General features: G+C 44.2%; 1 protein-coding gene across 1 annotated transcript; it reads right to left on the bottom strand.

The window, feature by feature from the left end:
• Positions 1-1,879: 1,879 nt before the first annotated feature.
• LOC123458519 (cytochrome P450 3A9-like) lies at positions 1,880-20,353 on the bottom strand. The gene is made up of 9 exons (XM_045142674.1): positions 20,307-20,353; positions 19,557-19,646; positions 18,176-18,324; positions 16,251-16,378; positions 13,051-13,117; positions 9,493-9,653; positions 7,267-7,493; positions 5,159-5,321; positions 1,880-2,058 (listed from the first exon to the last, which is right to left on the bottom strand). The coding sequence occupies exons 1-9, from the start codon at positions 20,351-20,353 to the stop codon at positions 1,963-1,965; spliced, it is 1,128 nt and encodes a 375-aa protein (XP_044998609.1). The 3' UTR covers positions 1,880-1,962.

Below are 20,353 nucleotides of genomic sequence, written 5' to 3'. Positions count from 1 at the left end.
TTAGCATGGAGTCTACATTTTAAACCAGGAAGAACCAAAATCTATCAACATGAAGATAGCTGACTCCCTAGCATGAGATGAGCATTAGCTAGGGTCCAGGGAACACTGTGGAAGAGGGTATGGAAAGACAGCAAGAGCCACAGGGTGCGAGGGAGAATTCAGAGGCATTGCCCTCCCCCAGTAATTGCTGACTGTTACTCTCACAACTCATAATCCATAACCCCGTGGGGAATACCAGTAACCCCACTGAGGAGGGCTGTCAGTGGAAAGGGGACAGGGAAATGATGGTACCAACACATGATTTGCCCATACAAAGTTTCTGATGAATAAAAAAAGAACATAAAAAAATGACTTGATGGTTAGGGAGATGGCTCATTTGTAGCACACTTGCTGTGCAAACATGAGAACCCAAGTTCAGATCCCCAGCATCCACGTAAAGGCTCACGCCATCACTTCCCCCTGCCGTCATGGAGCTTCCCCTTGAGTATGTAAGCCAAAATAAATCTTTTTTCCTCCCACAGGCTGCTTTTGGCCAGGTGTTTTCTGCCAGCAATGTGGACCTGACTGCAACACTCCCTAAACCTCATGTTGGTTATACTGGTTCTGCTCATTTAAGATGAAACAGTGATTGAGAACATGGGCTCTGAGGCTGGAACTCCTGGGTTTTAAAATATTTTATTTATTTATGAGAGAGAGAGGGGGGGAGGGAGAGGAAGAGGGAGATAGAGAGAGAATGGGCACATGAGGGCCTCCAGCCACTGCAAACAAACTCCAGATGCATGTGCCACCTTGTGCATTTGGCTTATGTAGGTACTGGAGAATCAAACCCAGTCCTTAGGCTTCACAGGCAAGTGCCTTAATTGCTAAACCATCTCTCCAGCCCTCTGCTGGGTTTTAAAATCAGACCCAGCCTTCCTTGCTTTTAGAATCCATCAGCTGGTCCCTCATGTTTTAAGAAGACTGTTGGTTTGTGTGTAGGCTGCACAGTATCCAAGATACAATGAGAAGCTATGATTAGACAAGTTTATTACTTCAGGGTCAAAGACTGCCAGGGAAAAACACATGTTCAGTCAACACCATGAGGCCGACTGGCTGAGATCTTCCACAGAAAGTTCATTTGGGGTAATTATTGACAGGCTGACCTGCCCTGAGTTAATGGTGTAAACTTTATAGATATTTCTTATGGGTAAGAGTAGCCAACTCCATGATCTCCTGTCTGAAAATTTGAAAGTTCCTTAAAAGTGTGGCATTTTTGTCTTTCTACCTGTCTGTCTATTATCTCTTAATCTATCATCTATTATCTGTGTACCAATCAACCCATCAGCTATCATGTTGAAAAGCATTGGTTTCCCCTAACACATTCCATCCCAATCTTGCATCTCAGGTGCATTTCATCCTGAATCAGTCATTCTCCTCACCAACAGCTAAAAACCCGGCTTCCTTTGTCCTTGATAAACAGACTTACTTGATTCACCTCTCACTATGTAGTCATCTTCTCCTCATCCATTTACAGCCACACCTTTCCCTCATGCAAACGCTGATTATGGTATTCAAAGGAATAGGTCTCCACTGCGTTCTATGGATCCCCTAATGTTCATGAAAACATGAGACCATATTTTATTCGAGGGGTGTTTATTGACTTCCTCAATTTAGAATACTGCAAATAAGATGAGATGAATTTGGTAGAAATTTTATGATTAAAGCTACCACAGTAATTTTCATTTTTCATGAATAATTGCTTATGACACTTATGATCAGTATTTATTCTCTCATCAGGGATCAGAGGAGCTGACGTGACAGTGATGTGGGCTGAGATAGAGACCACAGCCACTGAGTCAGCTCAGTGGGTGTCCAGAATCCCCCGTGAGCACAAGATGAATCCCACGTTCAGTTCTGAATTTCCCTCACAAAATAAATTGGTTTCTGGTGCTCCGGGCCATAGCTTCGCAGCCAAAGTCTTCATCAAGCTGCACTTATCAGCCCATCTCTTGACACAATCTTTAGAACGATGGGTTTTTCGGCCTGGAGAAGTCCTTGCTTGCCTATTTTCAAAGGAATCTGTGACAGAAATACAATGAGAAGAAGTCAGTGAAATACCACCCACCTGAGACACAAAGCACAGACCACGAAGGACAGAAATGCTTCCTAAACACATGGGCAGTGCTCTCAGCCCAGTCATCTTGAATTCCTCATGCCCTTCTGCTAAGCTCTGTCAAGGCTGGCTTGTGAAAGTGGGTACTCGCCTTCTAATTTAAAAAAAAAAAGAGAGAGACTAAGCATTTCATCTGGTATTGTGGCACATGCCTGAAAACCCAGCACTTGGACGGCTGAGGCAGGAGGATCATGAGTTCTAGGCTAGCATAGGCTACTCAGCAAGACCTTGTGTGAAAGAAAATCCACGAAAGCAAAACAAACAGACAAACCACCCAAACCACAAACACCTATTTCTTTTTTTTTTTTATTTTTAATTTTATTTTTTGAGGTAGGGTCTCACTCTAGCCCAGGCTGACCTGGAACTAACTATGTAGTCTCAGGGTGGCCTCGAAACTCATGGTGATCCTCCTACCTCTGCCTCCCGAGTGCTGGGATTAAAGGCGTGCGCCACCACGCCCGGCTTAACAAACACCTATTTCTAGTTCAGGCTTAAGAAAACAAATCATGTTAGTTGTTTGTTTAATTTTTCTAATTTTAGTAAAAAGGGGCAGGTTTTAAAAATTTAAATTGGGGGTTTGGGATATGGCTAAATGGTTAAAGGTGCTTGTTTGGAAAGCCTGCCAGCTCATGTTCAAGTTCTCAGCCACTCATGTAAAGCCTGGATGTTCACCTGTAATGACAAGAGATGTTGGCATACTTACGTACATGCATACATATGTAAACACACATGTGCAGATCACAGAATAATTAAAAATTAAATCAGATTCTTGAAAATTACGGCAATTTAAAAATTTTTTATGAGAAAGAGAAAGCAAGAGTAAGGGCAAACAAGAGAGAGAGAGAGAGAGAGAGAGAGGGAGAGAGAATTGGCACTCCAGGGATCTCCAGCCACCAAAATCAAACTCTAGACACATGTGACACCTTTGTGCCCATATGTGCTCTTGCACATGTGTGATTTTGTGTGTCTGGTTTATGTGGGATCTGGGGAGTTGAACATGGGTCCTTAGGCTTCACAGGCAAGCGCCTCAACCACTAAGCCATCTCTCCAGCCTAGCAACATTCTTTGTTGGAAACGATATAAAAGTTAACTTCGTGTTGCAACTTAACAATGGCCCTATGCAAGTATTATACATCTCAAATTCTGAAGGGACTAGTCCTCTCTCCCAACTCAATACTGATGAGCGCTTTAGAAAGAACTATGCTTTCCTTTGTTTCTGGGCATGTGCATGCGTGCATGGTATGTGTGCTTGTCTGTCTGTCTGTTTATATGTCCGTTGGTGCTTGGGTGTGTGCAGGTATGCTTGCATGTGCATGTATACATATGTGTGACAGTCAGAGATCAATACTGGGTGTCTTCCTCAGTTGCTATCCACCTTCTTTCATCTGGCTAACGTGGGACCTGGGGAACCGAGCCTCGAACCGGGGGTCCTTAGGCTTCACAGGCAAGCGCTTAGCTGCTAAGCCATCTCTCCAGCCCTATCCACCTTCTTTTTGAGACAGGGTGTCTCACAGAACTTGGGGTACACTGATTTCAGTAGAGCAGCTGGATGGCAAGCCCTAGGGTCCCTGTTGTCTCCGCTTTCCCAAGCTGGAGTTCCAAGGCATGTGCCACTGCAGCCAGTTTGAGGTGGTGCTGGAGATCGGAACTCAGATCCTTCTACTTGCACAGCAAACACTTTATCAACTGGGACTTCTCCCCTGTTCCCACCTTTTCTTGGCTGTTCTAGCATCCCTGGGAGTCTAAGGATAGTAAAAAGGTAACTTCTGAGCTCTACACAGTGTTTTTAAAATTTTTTAAAAATGATTTTTAATTTTTATTTATGTATTAGAGAGAGGGAGCAAAAGAAAAGGGGGGAGAGAGAATGGGTGCACCGGGACCTCTAGCCACTGCAAACAGACTCTAGGTATATGCACCACCATATGCATCTGGCTTATGTGGGACCTGGAGAACTGAATCCGGGTCCTTAGCCTTCACAGGCACGTTCCTTAACTACTAAGCCATCTCTCCAGCCCTCTACACAGTTTTGGCTGAATCTTTGCCCCATCTTCAAAGCTCTCCTTCAACACTGGGGAGGCCTGCAAGACCTTCTGATCTCATCAGAGAGAAAGGCAAGAAAAGAGGTTGAGAAGAGTCAGCCTGGAAAGGACCTGGAAGCTCACAGGGAGCATCCACCCCACCCCAGCTGTATACCCTGAAGCCACAACTGTGGGGTCCTGTCTCTATCTCCCTCTCGCCAGGGTAGGAAACCTACTGCCAGGGCTGGGATGTGGATTAAATGCAGGAATCCTGGAACAAACCACTAGCATGCAGGTGATTCTGTCAGCTCTGACCGGGAAGGCACGGCTGCCATGAAGCTGAATTTAACGTTTGCCCAAGTTCAGAGAGACGACATGTAGCCAGACCTTGCCGATCTGCATTGACTGTACACCATCTTTATGCTTTTGTTTTTAAAATCAAAAGGTGAGAATGGAATATGTGTCATTACATAGAGCACTTCCTAGTTCCTATGAGAATGTGAGGAGCTGGGTTCAGCTCTCCTGTGCCCACATAAGGATGGATGCTGTGATGTGAGTGTCTGAAGTCCTAGCGTGTCTTTAAGGCGGGGTGGGAGGTAGAGACTGGAGAATCCCAGGAAGCACTTGGGTTAGCCAGCCTGGCCACTGTGCCCCTAAACAATCAGAGACCCTGCGTCACACCAGGCGGAAGGCAAGGGACCAGGACCAACATCTGACGTTGTCCTCTGACCTCCACATGTGTGCCCTCCCTTACATCACACACACACACACACACACACACACACACACCATACATAAAAACAGACAAAAAAATGATAGAACTCCCAAACTGAAGGACCCCTAACTGTAACAGATATCGCAGAAGGGATGACTTGGCTCATAGAACAAGTCAAAAAATGAGTAAGCAGACACTTTTCTCCATATAAATCCCTCAGTCCACAAGAAACGTGCATAAAATAACTTTTTTTTCTCCAGAAAGTGCACTGACCTGAGTTTCCTTGCAAGGTTGGAAGGAGAAGTTCTGTAGGATTTTGACAAGAGCGAGTTTCATGTTCATGAGCGCAAACCTCATGCCGATGCAGTTCCTGGGTCCATTTCCAAAGGGCATGTAGATGTAAGGATTGATGTTGTCCTTGTTCTTCTTGCTGAACCTGGTGTCACAATAGCAGAGAGAAAGAAGTCAGTGAAGCATGAAAATCACAAGCTAGTTGCTTTCCATGGCCACCAGGATATCCACAAGCGGCCGGACAGGGCTCTTTCCAGGGCTGGTTGCTAAAATCCTACTATGGTTTGGAGTTGTAAGTTACAGATCGATCTTTCTTCTTACCATAAGGGAATATTCAGCTTTAAGGAAGTGAGGTCAGTGCTCTTTAGAAGAAAATATCTCTACACACTAAAATTACATTCAAGGTGACGATATGTTCATACTCAGGAACATGAGAAATGAGACCAGCAGAAGGGAAGTGTGATCGTCTCTACACATCGCCTTTATGCACTGTAGGAGGAGGATAAACGTCCCTCCCGCTATGGAAATGGTTGTTTTCTCTTCCCTTCATCATTCTCTTTCCCCCTCTCTGTCTCCCTTCCTTCCTTTCTTCCTTTTTGTCTCTTTCTCCTCCTTCCTTTTTTCTGCTTCTATATTCCTGTCTCCAGTCCTCCCTTCTCCCCATAATGAATTCTCCCTTTCTTTCTTCTTCTCTCCCTCATCTTCCTAACTCATCCTCTCTTCTTCCCCTCTTTTCTCCTCTTCTTCTACTTCTCTTCCTTCTTCTGTTTTTCTTCCCCCTCCCTCTTTCCTCAAGTCTGACAATTTACAAAACATAAATGATTTTATTCTAATGTAGTATTCATAATTAATTTCTTTTTATGTTCCTTTAGGGTATAAAATCCTGGAAGGCTAGACACATTGTATTCAGATCTGATGCCATTTAAATGACAAGAGAAAAGCAGTTATTTACGAAAGTGATAGTGACAATGTGGTTATAGATTTTCGTTACAGGCGGCGTGTTTCACAAAGCATGAGACAGTGAGGGCTGTGGGTGAGCGGATGTTGGGTACATGGAGATGCATTGAGAGTATTGTGTACATTGACTTTTTTAGAACAGAATTGTGGATTTGTCAAACATTCCTTATAGTAGACATTTACTAACATTTATACTTGTTTCGGATACACAGTGCCCCTGATACACAGTCACCGCATTTTACTTGTGTCATGTGCTTGAATCAACCGGAACTACAGGAAGTGGTCTGAGTTTATAGTCATGGAGCGACAGGGGGTGACAGTGTTGAGATGGAGGCGAGCACAGAAAGAGAGAAACCCGCCAACTGCATTGAGCTTCTCCAGCAAGTACCACACGGAACCTCAATGGTGAGAGCAGGCACGCCACAGCCAGCAAGTCCAGGTAACTGGCGCCAGGAGGTGCGTCCTTACAGACCCACACGTGCAGATTCCAGACATCCTCTGCTAAAACATCCGTTCTGTGCTTTGCTTGCCAATGTAACAACAGAGAAAGTGCCGTTTTCAGACTCAAGCCTGACCTTGACTCTAACTTCCCAGAAGAGCCTGGTCAAGCCACCTCCAAGAAGAAATGGTTCAATGTGTAAGGAGCAGACAACTTGGCTTTGGAAGAGTCACCGCCCACAGGGAGCATGGGGAGCTGGCTTCACACCGCAGCCAGAGACCCGACAGGGATGACCAGTGTCTCTTCTGTTCAGCCAGACTGTTCAACCATCAGGCAAAAGGACTTTCCAGCCCCTCCCCCATCCTGTACACATACAGCTGCAATAGAGGCTGCAGGAGGCAACTCCTAATAAATGGAAGATGAAAATTCTTCCTAAAGCTAATGGAAACAAGTGATGGGAACAGACAGAAAACTGGGAAGGAACAGAAAGCCCAAATATGTAAAGCTAGATAATCGTGAAGAAGATATGGCAGATGTTACAAAAGTTCTGAAAGTCTACACAGTTATATAGATAGATGACAGAGAGCTGGAGAGATGATAGGCAGATGGTCATTGCCACATGTTCCTCTCCTGTACTAAGGAGCAACCTGTCACGATTGAACCAAGTGGTCTCCTATGCCCATGGCCCCTGTACCTTTCAGGGCGGAACTCCTCTGGTTCTGGCCAGCACATTGGGTCTCGGTGAAGGGCATAGCTTGGTATCATCACCACAGTCCCTTTGGGAATGAACACTCCATTGATTTCAACATCCGCCTTAGAAACTCTCTCAAGTCTTCCAGCAATTGGGTATAATCTGAGAGTTTCATTCACCACCATGTCCAGGTACTCCATATGTACCAGGGCATCATAGGTGGCAGTTGTCTGGGAAGAAACAAAGTGGTTTTTATGAATAAAGACTTGGGATTGACTTTCATCTCTGCAGCGCTAGTTAGGTCTTAGGAGCACCACAGGACAATTCATGTTGACAGAGGATCTTATTAGTGGTCAAATGCTTCAGCCTGCTGAGTGGTCCAGTGAGAAGGAAATGTAGAATAATTATGAATATGGGAGGTCTTTGGGACAATCCCAAACCTGAGCCTAAAATTCTCAGCATTTCCATGCACTGCTTTTTCTTCTTTTCTTTTCTGTGCTTTTTTTTCTTTTCCTTCCTCCTTCTCATTCCTTCCTTCCTTCCTCCCTCCCCTCTCTCTTTCTTTCTTTCTTTCTTTCTTTCTTTCTTTCTTTCTTTCTTTCTTTCTTCCCTTCCTTCTTTCATTTTTTGTTCATGTATGTATGCATGCATATGATTCTTATGTATGCTTGGGGTGCATGCACACATGTGTGCATGTGGAGGTCAGAGGACGACCTTGGGGGTCATCCTTTGGAATGCCATTTACCTCTCTTTTAACAAATATTTTATAGGCTGGAGAGATGGCTTAGCAGTTAGGGCACTTGCCTGCAAAGACTAAGAACTCATGTTTGAATCTCCAGGTCCCACATAAGCCAGATGCACAGTGACACAAGCTAGCAATGCTGCACATGTACACAAGGGAGTGCACACATCTGGAGTTCATTAGCAGTGGCTGCAGGCCCTGGAGTGCCCATTCTCTCTGCCTCTCTCTCATAGCTCACACCTCAACCCATGGGGATGACCTGCATCCCCAGTAAGGAGGGCCCCTTCGGAAAAGGGGCAGGGATGAGGGAAAGCATGGTACCAATATGTGTTGTTTATGTACTAAGTATGTCCATAGTAATAAAAATAAATTACAAAAAAGCCTGCATGGTCACTTTTGGTTATACGCACATATAATTTAGAAACAGTATGGCAAATAAAAATGCAAATATTTTGAGGAGAAAGATAGTCCCTTCTATCCCAGATATGACAAAAGACAGATCCAGGTATTTGATACTTTTGTACTTAATCTTTTTCTAGTAAGACTTTCATTGAGGAGAGGAATATACACACACACAGCCTTATGGCCAGATGCTGAACCAATTTTCAGGTTGTTTCTTCAGGATGTAATGAACAGCACCAAAGGGGATAATAAATCAGCTATGCCATCCCACAGGCTAGGTAAATTAGCACCACATAGTCTCCTAATTTGGGCAGAATTGTGAAGTGTAGGCTATGATGTCATAGACATTAGGAAGGCTGTAATATAGAAATCAAGAATGCGACTTGGGGCCTGGAGAAATGGCATAGCCGTTAAGGCGCTTGCCTACAAAGCCAAAGGACCAAGGTTAGATTCCCCAGGACTCACGTAAGATGCACAAGGTGGCGCATGCATATGCAGTTTGTTTGCAGCGCCTGGAGACCTTGACGTGCCCATTCTCTCTCTCGGTCTTTCCATCTCTCTACCTTTCTCTCTCTCTCTCTCAAATAAATAAATAAAAGTTTAAGAATGTGACTCAGGGGCCAGACATCATAGCTCACTCCTCAACCTCTTCACCTTAAGCTCTTTGACAGCCGTGTGAGGGTGTGGAGGGCAGGTCTGAGTTCGCCTGTCCAGTCCGACCTGAACCAGCTCCGCTCAGGGGACAGCCAGGCCAGCTCGCACGCAGGAACATCAGCACAGATTACTAACCAAGCCGGATGAGTGCGTATGCCTCCACGCCCCTGGGATTTTGTGCGTGTTTCTGATTGCTATTATCTTGGTGACAGGAGAGTGGGTAAAGCTGCACCCGTGTTCTTCTATGAGGACCTCATCTTCATGCAAGCAGTATCCAGTATCTACGGTTTCCCATTCATTTATCTTCGGGTCCTTCCTCAGTACCACTGGTAATCGATGCTCACACTTGGGTGTGAAAGCTCTTACTGGTGTGGGGGGAGTCATTATGTTAATGCCTCACTTCTTCCCTTCCACTCTAGTCACCATCTCACCTTATTGGGCAGAGCAGCATCAATTTCATCCTGTAGCTTCTTCTGGACGTCGGGGTGAGTGGCTAATAAATACAAGACGAAGGACAGAGCGCTGCTTGTGGTCTCGTAGCCGGCAAAAATGAAGATCACGGATTGAGCTACAATCTCCAGGTCAGACAGAGCTAATGGGAAAGGAAAATAAATAGATTTTAGAGAAAGGAGGTCATAGTTTGAGGGGAGAGAGGCCCAGGTAAAGATCCTGGCTTCCTACAGAGAAATGAGAAAAAGCAATTCAGGGCACACTTGGAGTGGTTTTCATTGTCATCTGGCAAAGGGGTGAGCTGAGGGAATAATTCTCGTCCAGCCTCTTTAAGGTCTGTACTTCTCTTTTTAAAAAAATATTTTTTATTTATTTATTTATTTGAGAGAGAGAGAGAGAGAGAGAGAGAATGGGGGCACCAGGGTCTCCAGCCACTGCAAACAAACTCCAGATGTGTGTGCCCCCTTGTGCATCTGGCTTATATGGGTCCTGGGGAATCAAACCTGGGTCCTTTGGCTTTTCAGGCAAACACCTTAACCACTAAGCAACCCCTCCAGCCCTATACTTCTCTTTTCTACCTGCTCCTTAATCTTCCATCCTCAGCACCATCATAAGTTGGATAATCTCACGAGAAACAACTTGTAACATGCACATACATGTGGAGGTCAGAGAGCTTTGGGTGCCCTGATAACTAATCCTTGGATTTACTTAAGTCAACCTCTGTCCCTCAACCCAGATCTAATGTTGGTCAATGACCCCAGTGGTCCTCCAGTCTCTGCCCCCTGCGGACTGGGGCTATGGATGTATGTGGCCGTGCAGAGCTCTGTACATGGGCTCTGAGGTGTCTAGCTCAGCAGCCTCAGGACCAGGAGGCGCCCATGTTTGTGTGATAGGTGCTCTTACCACTGAGATTTCTCTCCAGCTCTTCTTTTTTTTTTTATTTTTTTTTGTTGTTACTTTATTTATTTTAGAGCGACAGACAGAGAGAAAGAGGTAGAGATAGAGAGAATGGGCACGCCAGGGCCTCCAGCCACTGCAAACAAACTCCAGACGCATCTGGCTAACGTGGGTCCTAGGGAATCGAGCCTCGAACCAGGGTCCTTAGGCTTCACAGGCAAGCGCTTAACTGCTAAGCCATCTTTCCAGCCCCAGCTCTCCTCTTTTACATAAGCCAAGCACGGGCACAGGCCTCATCAGTTAGGGAATGGGTGAGGACTTTTACTTGGTAGCCATGCATAGCTGCCTTCTCTTTCTGTGAGTGCCTGTGCTCTGAACGCAGGTCCACAGATTTGCACGGCAAACACTTCACCCACCCAGTCATGTCTCCAGCCCTGAAACCAGTTCTTCCATGTCACTGGCAGCATGTCATACGTTCAGTAGGACACATGGCCAGGGTTACTGTACTGATGGCAAGCTTATAGACTGGTTCTTGAATCCCACAAACTTGCACAAGGGTAGACACTTGGCAGACACAAGACAGTTACAAGGAAGTACACATATAGATTTGCAGCACATTCCTCTTATCTGACATGTAAATCAAACAATCTAGAATGTTCTCAGATGACTGGCCAACACTTGCAGCTTGGCATTGAGCACAATAGAAGTTTTTATGCCATAGATATATGTGGAGGTAAGACCACTAGTCAGAAACTAGAAAATGAGTGTTGGAGAGATGGCTTAGCAATTAAGGCGCTTGCCTGTGAAGGCTAAGGTCCCAGGTTTGATTCTCCAGGTCCCACATAAGCCAGATGCACATGGTGGCACATGCATGTTGTGCTTGCAGTGGCTAGTGGCCCTGGCGCACCCATTCTCTCTCTCTCTCTCTGTCCTTCTCTCTGCCTCTAATAAATAAATAAAAATAATATAATAATAAAAAAAGAAACTAGAAAATGGAAGGAATTCTCATTAGGGAATTTCTACAAGTTTGCTCCAGAAATCCTGAAGGGGGAAAAAAAGACCTCACCTCCAGCTAAGCTAGTATTGGTGAAGTGTGGTGTCCTGATATCCCAGGGCTGTCCTCGGCCCCTTGTGTGTGACATTAGCCTCTGACAAGGACTGAACTTTGGTCAATCAGGAAGGCCCTTGTTTACATGGCTGAGATTGTTTTACTGCAAGCGACACACTCAGTGGCTTATTCCAAACCCTACACTGGCCAAATAAACTTTAACTAAACAAGTTCTTCTCCAGCGTGGCGACTCCCCCAGCTTTATGCTGCACTGCTGTGAACTGCTTACTGCCCAGCATGCTGCCCCTTGCAGCGCACCAAATAAAGTGTCCTAGTCTGGTTTTCAAGGATGAATGCGCTCACTACATCTCTGTAAATCTCTTTCCTCCTGTAGGGAGGAAACAATGCAAGGAGAGGGGAGAGAGGGTACACAGAAGAGAGAAAGGAGAGGCTACGAGACTAAACTTGGCTACAGAAATCTTTCTCTTCCCTCTTCCACATGCTCATACTTCATTTGCAGACTTTATCCACTGGACGAACTCAAGGACCAACAATCCACAGGGCCATGGTTACATCTGAGTTTCAGAATTTTCATTCAAAATTCCCTTTTGTATTACAAACTGGGATCTTTGGACAAATTGCTTGATACGAGAGCGGTTTGGAGAAATTGAGCAGAGGCCAGAAATGGTTGCATCAGAATGCAGGCAGATACTTAGGAAAGTGGATGGGAAAAAGAGACAGAATGCTCCACAAGGCCGATGCATGTCCATATACACTTATCACATCCCGCTGATTGCACAACACCAAGAATCCCATAAAGCTGTACGCTTTCACTGGTAATAATGTGTACGTGTGGGTTCAGTGTCTGCACCAAGCATACGACTCTACTGTTCAGCAAGAAGAGCAGGAGGCTATGTCTATGGGATGATGAGGAATACAGGAAAACCTCATTATATTCAGCTCAGGTTTGTGATGCAGCTACAGTTCCTCTACATAATACAACCTGCTTTTTAAAGTAGGCAATAAAAATGGAGATGAAAGAAAAATTTCAGGAGGCCACATGAAGGAACTTCTCCAGTGGACAAACATGAGAGAATCTGAGTGTTACGACAAGTAATGACAGGGCTGGAGAGATGGCTTAGTGGTTAAGCGCTTGCCTGTGAAGCCTAAGGACCCCGGTTTGAGGCTCAGTTCCCCAGGTCCCACGTTAGCCAGATGCACAAGGGGGCGCACGCATCTGGAGTTCGTTTGCAGTGGCTGGAGGCCCTGGAGCACCCATTCTCTCTCTCTCTCTCTCTCTCTCTCTCTATGCCTCTTTCTCTCTGTCTGTTGCTCTCAAATAAATAAATAAAAATAAACAAAAAAATTAAAAAAATAAGTAATGACAGTAAGAGATTTTAGTACATAACAAGAAAGAAGGAAGGAAGAAAATGAAGAAGGGACGGAGGGAATAAGTAGAATAAAAATAGTGATTACTCCCTCTATCTCTCCTTCCTTCTCCATTTCCTTCCTTCCTCTCTCCTTTTTCTTTCATCTCCAGCATAATCTTATCTCTTAACTTCCTTATCGCCTGACAAGCAGCTTCCTTGGTTACCTTTATGAGACTCCGTGTCTGGGGATTTCTGCGAGTTTATCATCAGCTGAAGAAAATCCACTCGGGGCTGAAAGGAGAGAAATTTTACAGAGAGAAAAGAACGTTAAAAGAATTTAAAAGAGGAGTCCTGAGAGGCTGGAGAGATCTCTCAGTGGTTCAGGCGCTTGTCTTTAGAGCCTAAAGACTGGAGCTCGATTCCCCAGTACCCAGTTAAGCTAGATGCACAAAGTGGTGCATGTGTCTGGAGTCAGTTTGCAGTGGCTGGAGGCCCTTGAGTGCCCATTCTCCCTGTTTCTCTTTCATCTCTCTCTGCTTGTAAATAAATAAATAAATTTAAAAAATATTTAATTAGGGCTGGAGAGATGGCTTAGCGGTTAAGCGCTTGCCTGTGACGTCTAAGGACCCCGGTTCGAGGCTTCGGTTCCCGAGGTCCCACGTTAGCCAGATGCACAAGGGGGCGCACGCGTCTGGAGTTCGTTTGCAGAGGCTGGAAGCCCTGGTGCGCCCATTCTCTCTCTCTCCCTCTATCTGTCTTTCTCTCTGTGTCTGTCGCTCTCAAATAAATAAATAAAAAATTTAAAAAATATTTAATTAATTTATTTGTGAAATAGAGAGGGAGAAAGAGGGAGATAGAGAGAGAATGGGTGTGCCAGGGCCTCTAGCCATTGCAAACAAACTCCATATGCATGTGTCAACATGTGCATCTGGCTTACGTTGGTACTGGGGAATTGAACCTAAGTCCTTAGGCTTCATAGGCAAGCATCTTAACCACTAAGCCATGTCTCTACCCCAAATATATAATTGTTTTCAAAGATGAGTTCCGGGGGCAGAGCTGAGCCACCCTTATAAGAATATGGCTTATTTAACTTAAGTCTGGCTGAGGTTGCAAACGTCGCTGGCAAACAAAATTATCCATGTATTAACTTTGGAGAACCAAATGTTTCCTTGAGTTGGAATTGGCTACCCTGTCTGATGGCTTTGGACTCTGCTCTGCCCCACCCTGAGCGTCTCTGGCCTCTGAACACAGACTCCAGCCAGACAGTGGCCGGCTCTGTTGCTTTCCCCACTGCTTCCTCAGGAAGAAGCTGTGGGCTTCAGTCTTTTGTTGTCCTGGCGTGGTGACAAGCCTGTGTCTTCACAGACCAAACTCCTGCCATTTCCAGATCTCACCAGCAGAGTTTTGGGTAAGTGTCTTCAAACATCCTACCACCTCAGAATGCTATACAGTTCTGGCTGCCAGCAGGGGAACCGTTTTACCTCCCTGACCTGTGAGCTTTCCGGCCTGGCTGTTTGTGTCAAAGCCTTGATGCTCACGGCCCTGGTGCACACTCCAGGTCATGAGGATGCCAGTTTAAAGTGGACCAGCCAGCTGGGGTTGGCACACTCCTGTCATCCCAGGTCTTAGTGAGCTGTGACAGGTGGAATGAGAGTTTGAGGCTAGCATGGGCCACAGAGTGAGACTCTGTCTCAAAAAAAAAATTAAAATGTGAAAGCTGAATAGGTGAGATAGCACCAGGTAGCCTGAAATATCATCTTCTGGAAAATATCGCCAATGACAGGCTTATAAATGAAATGATTCCCATCAACTTAAAGTCTGGTGAAAACAAGCTAAGTACTTGGGAATACTTCTTAAACAGAATCCTTATTCATTTATTTACTTATTTGTTGTTTGCTTTCTGAGGTAGGATCTCACTCTAGCCTAGGCTGACCTGGGATTCACTATGGAGTCTCAGGGTGGCCTCAAACTCGCAGTAATCCTCCTACCTCTGCCTCCCAAGTGCTGGGATTAAAGGCATGATTAAACGCCTGGTGGACCAGAATCTTTATTATTATTTTTTAAGTGTAAAGGATGTGATAAGTTTTCCTCCATTATTTAAAAAAATTTATCCTTAGGTAAAGGGAATTAAAAATAAAAATGAAAAAAGGTATATATTAAAGTGATACAATATGGTTGTGACACATGTATATTTTGGATACCGCTTAAATCACTTTAATTATATTCATCTTCTATCAATTATTTGTTATTAAAATTTAAAAGTCCATCCATTTGTCCTTTATGATTTTTAAATAGTCATCCCATAAACATGGGAGTACAAGTACATATTATTCATATTTATTTTATCTTTTAAAAATATTTTACTTATTTATTTATGATAGAGAGATAGTGAGGCAGATAGAGAGAGAAAATGGGCATGCCAGAGCCTTTAGCCACTGCAAACAAACTCCAGATGCAAACACCACTTTGTGTATCCAGCTTTACATGGGTACTGGGAAATCGAACCTGGGTCCTTTGTCTTTGCAGTAAGTGCCCTAACTGCTCAGCCATCTCTCTAGCCCATATTTATTTTATTTTCTTAAAATATATAATAATCACGGGGATGGCTGCATCATATGGTTTTAAAATTGGGGCAGTTCTTTTTGCTCCAGTCTGAACTCAGATCACACAGAACTTTAATGATTGACCAAAGTAACTATTAACCATTGGGATGTTCTGATCTATAAAACTTTGTCATCAATGAGCAACTCCAGAATAGGATCATGCGATTATATTTATATTGCTTGGCTGTTCAAGGATAAAGTGCTGAATTACTGTGCATGAAGCCTTGAGTTTTATTGTCATTGGTGAAAAATTATGCGTTTTAATTTTTGAGGTCCATCCATACAGTTTTCCATAGTGTCTCTCACTCATTTACATCTCTACCCACAGTATGCAAGGATTCCTTTATCTGGCATGTGATAAAGTTTTTAATGTCACATATATTTATTATATGGCATACTAATTGTTATACATATTATTAATTTTTAAATGCTTTCTCTCCAACTCATTTTAACAATTTTATTTATTTACAAGGAGAGAGAGAGAGGGAGAGAGAGAGAAAGAGAGAGAAAATGAGTGCACCAGGGCCTCCAGTGATTGCAAACAAACTCCAGATGCACGTGCCACTTTACGTGGGCACTGGGGCATAGAACCCAGGTCATTAGACTTTGCAAGCAAGCTCCTTAACCACGGAGCCAGCTCTCCAGCCCCCCAACTCATTTTATATCTCTAGTCCTGACCATCACAGTATTCATTCTCAGAATACAAAAGTTCCCCTGCCCTCAAACTAGAGTGCTTCATTTAAATTTTAGAAGTTACAGAGGAGCACAGACACAGCCCACTAAATTATCATAGTGAAATCCCTAACCCGACTACATATTACCTTTTCTTTCTCTTCTAGGCGACTTTCTTTCATCATTTTTATGGAGGTTTTAAAAAAGTTTGTAACATCTCTTGGAAACATGGAGATATTTAAGGCCTCAAAAACTGGCGTCAGGAATGGGAACAGTACTGCAGGGGAAGGAAAGGAAAGAGAGGACCGTGGTGAACACGTAAAATTGATCCGGGACAATTATGTTTATTCTACCACTCAGAATGGTCATAGTCTCAGGATCTCCACCAAGAGCCACTCCCTCCGTGACATGGCTCAGGCTCCAGGCCAGTGTGTGGACAAGGACATGGGCACATGGAGCCACCAACATAATGCGGACATCAGTGGTCTCTCCTTCATGGCTGCAGCAGCTGAAGGAAAAGGGTGAAGCTCTCTGACCTCTTGCCCTTTTTCACATTGGGCTAAAGTCTCTTTTGATAAATCAGGCTTTAGTCCAGCACCACTGTTAATTATAACTTCAAGAAGGAGTTTTCAGGATTGACATCACATAGCTTATGCTTCTCAACCACCAAAGAATGAAACCAGAAATTTATAGTAGAGGGAAAGTGGGAAAAACTGATTAATATGCAAGTCAATTAATATGTTCTTAAATAAAATAACTTTATTATTATTTTTTTTGGTTTCTCAAGGTAGGGTTTCACTCTGGCCCAGGCTGACCTGGAATTTACTCTGTAGTCTCAGGGTGGCCTCAAACTCACAGTGATCCGCCTACCTCTGCCTCCCAAGTGCTGGGATTAATAGTGTGTGCCACCACAGCCAGCTTAATCAAAGAAGAATTATAAAGGGTACTTTAAAATTGCAGGCAAATGAAAAAAAAAAAAGAACTTACAATATAAGCAACTTGTAAGATGGAGACACAATGACATTCAAGCAGTGAGGGGTGGCATGTATCTTTAACCCCAGCACTCAAGAGGCTGAGGTAGGAGGATCATCATGAGTTTGAAGCCAGCCTGGGGGCTACAGAGTGAGGTCCAGGTCAGCCTGGACTAGAGTTTAGCACTTCCTTAATAATTTAACCATACTATATTAAACATTGCTATGCAAACCAACCCTTCCACTTTTCAATGTATGTCCAGAACTGAAAAAAAAGAATTGCTCAATATTTGCTTCACAAGCATGAACACCTGAGTTCAATTCCCAGCATCCAAGTAAAAAGATGGGTATGGCATACAAGTCTGTAACCCTTTGCTGAGGGATAGAGAGGTAGAAGAATTGCTGGGGTTCACTGGTTGACCAGACTAGTTAAAAGAAATACAATGAGCTCCAAGTAAAGTGAGAGACCTTGTCTCTAGGAAGTAAGGTGGAAGAGCAATGGACAAGCACATCTGATGCCTCCTCCTCTGGCTTCTGCACATGTCCACACGGGGTGTGCGCATCTGCACACATATGCACATATTACATGCATACACACATACCACATATACTACTAAACACATACACCAAAAACACAGGCTTCCAAACACAAATTTGCTCAGTAATATTCATAACAATACTGTCCACAACAGCTAAAACATGGAAACAAATCGAGTGATCTTCCTCTGATGAATGGACGAGCAAAATGTGGTAAGTCCGTACAATAGAGTATTATTCAGCCATAAAAAGAATGGAGGTCCTGAGACGTGCTTCAAAAATGAATGAACTTTTGAAAGCAGAAGCTAGACATAAAGGGCAATATTTAAAAAATTCATTCACGGGAAGTATAGACTAGGGAAATCATTGAGTTAGAAAGTAGTCTACACTCCTGAGGCCTGAGCAAGATAGGGGAGTTGATAGTTAAAAGTACAGGGGTTCTGAGTGCACAAGAATGTTCTATAGCTTACTAGATGATAGCTGGACTACTTACAAGGCTAAGTGAATGATAACTCATTAAGCTATTACCTAAAAGGAGAAAGAGAACAAAATAGTGGTCCACATACTTATTGTGAAGAACATTGGATCAAAGAAGTCAAATTTTAAGAGCTTCTTGACTTTTTCCACGAAGGGGTCCTGTGGGTTGTTGAGGGAGTCGACATTCACTCCAAATGATGTCCCAGTGATCACATCCATGCTGTAGGCCCCCAAAATGCTGAGGGGAGAGAGATAAATTTAACCTCTGCCTCTTTTCCAACTTAACTTCTTCCTTTTCTTTCCGTTCTTTCTTCTACTTATGGTGTTTGAAGGCAGGAGTAATTTCATATGCCCAGAAAACACAGGCAGAGAGGCCCAGTCTCTCAGAACTCCCCGGTGGATCACGTGTGAGTCTAGACTCCCATCACACCCACTCCCAAGGAGTTCATCAGGTGCCAGTGTTGCAGCTGCCCTGGTGCCCAGGGAGTACCAGGGACACTACGACATTTCGTCACAGAGAGGCAGAGACACATAACCAGACACACTGCAGCAGTGTGAGTGCGGTGTGGGTGACAATAACCACGGAAGCACTGTGCTTTAGTAGGACAATGTGGGGCAAGCTACTTCTCCTAGGGGCCTCAGGGGAGGAGGAGGAGGACATGCAGTGAGGTCTTCCCTCACCACCAGCCTCTGTGCTCAGACCTGGGTTTTCTTTAGTACATTACACCACAGTAACTGTTCTCAGTTGTCTGGACCCAGGCTGACCTCCAACCCCTGATAGACCCGCTCTTCCACAATGTTGCTAAGGGCAGAATCATCGCTGTTAGTTGTAAAAATCAATGATATTCCTATGGAAACATTAAAACTTTTCTCAGAATAGACAAGAGGGAGATCTTATACTTAAGTGCCCAGAGAGTTCCTTATTACGATTGAAGTTTACATCCGTGTTTCTTGCATAATTCAAAATGTCCCAGTTTATATAATAGGTGATAGGATTGTCTTCCAGGGACTTCCCTCTTAGAGACCGGGAAAAGGAGATACTGGGGATACTTAGTATTTAATATCTCATCGTTATCCGCAGTAAACCTCTAGATGTTTAAGTTGTTCAAAGTTCCACATTGAAACTTCCTTGGTGCACACACAACCTCTTAGTAACCAGTGCCTTCTCCACCTCTATTTCCGACCCTCTCTCTACATGAACAAATTTGCCCAGATTATCTTTCTTATTTCTAAACTGTTTGGTTTCCAGAATGTACAAAATGACAAATGAGCACATAAAACCACTGTGGCTCTGGTACGCAGAGATGAGGAGCCCTGGGCCACCCTGAAGATGCGTGTCTTGAATTGCCTATTGCCCTTGTTATACCGCGCTTGGCTTTTGTCTGGACCCTGGAGTGACTTCACACTGGAACCTCAGCCCCCAGCAGGCAGCTCTAGACCACTTCACCCCGACTCTGTCCTTCTGCTTACGTTTTCGTGGTCACGTTCCTTCCTTTCTCTGCTTCCTGTCTGAGGTTTTTCACCAGCACGTCTGTGTACTGGTTGATTGATGGGAAACATCTACACACAAAAGAAAGGACATTCATAATGAAACCAAGGGACTCAAGTGTGAGAGGGCATGGCTTCCCAATGATCCAGCAGAAAACCAGTCACATCAACAGTGAATCCTTGTATATAGGTAATTTTTAGGAAGTATCAAAGGAGACGACTTCTCCTTAGAAAAAGATTATGACTTTACATAGGTCTGTCCCAAGATTTGCTCTTATTTTTGTTTGTGTGTGTGTGGTGTGCATAGGGGTTCCTACATGTGTGCACACACATGTATGGGGACATATACACATATGTGCATGTATGTGCAGGGCAGAGGTTGAGGTTGAGTGTGTTCCTCAAACACTTTTTTTTACCCCCTGAGGTAGGGTCTCACTCTAGCTCCAGGCTGACTTGGAATTCACTATGTGGTCTTAGGGTGGCCTTGAACTCACAGTGATCCTCCTACCCTCTGCCTCTTGAGTGCTGGGATTAAAGGCGTGTGCCACCCACGGCCGGCATCAATGACTTTTTCATCTAATCCTTTGAGACCAGCTCTCTCAGTGAGCCCTAAAGCTCACTGATTCTAGTAGATAAGCTAGCTGACAAGCCATAGGGTTTCGCTTGTCTCTTTCTCCCCACTCTAGATGTGTTCTTTCCATTTCCGGTCAAAAGCCTTCTATTTTATTACCTTCCTTGAGTTTCCCACTAGTGAAGGTTGGAGACAGCAGTGTCCTCAT

Source organism: Jaculus jaculus, chromosome 2 (genome assembly GCF_020740685.1).
Source record: "Jaculus jaculus isolate mJacJac1 chromosome 2, mJacJac1.mat.Y.cur, whole genome shotgun sequence".
Lineage (NCBI taxonomy): Eukaryota > Metazoa > Chordata > Mammalia > Rodentia > Dipodidae > Jaculus > Jaculus jaculus.
The sequence above is the reverse complement of the archived record's forward strand: the minus strand, read 5'-3'. Positions and strand labels throughout refer to the sequence as shown.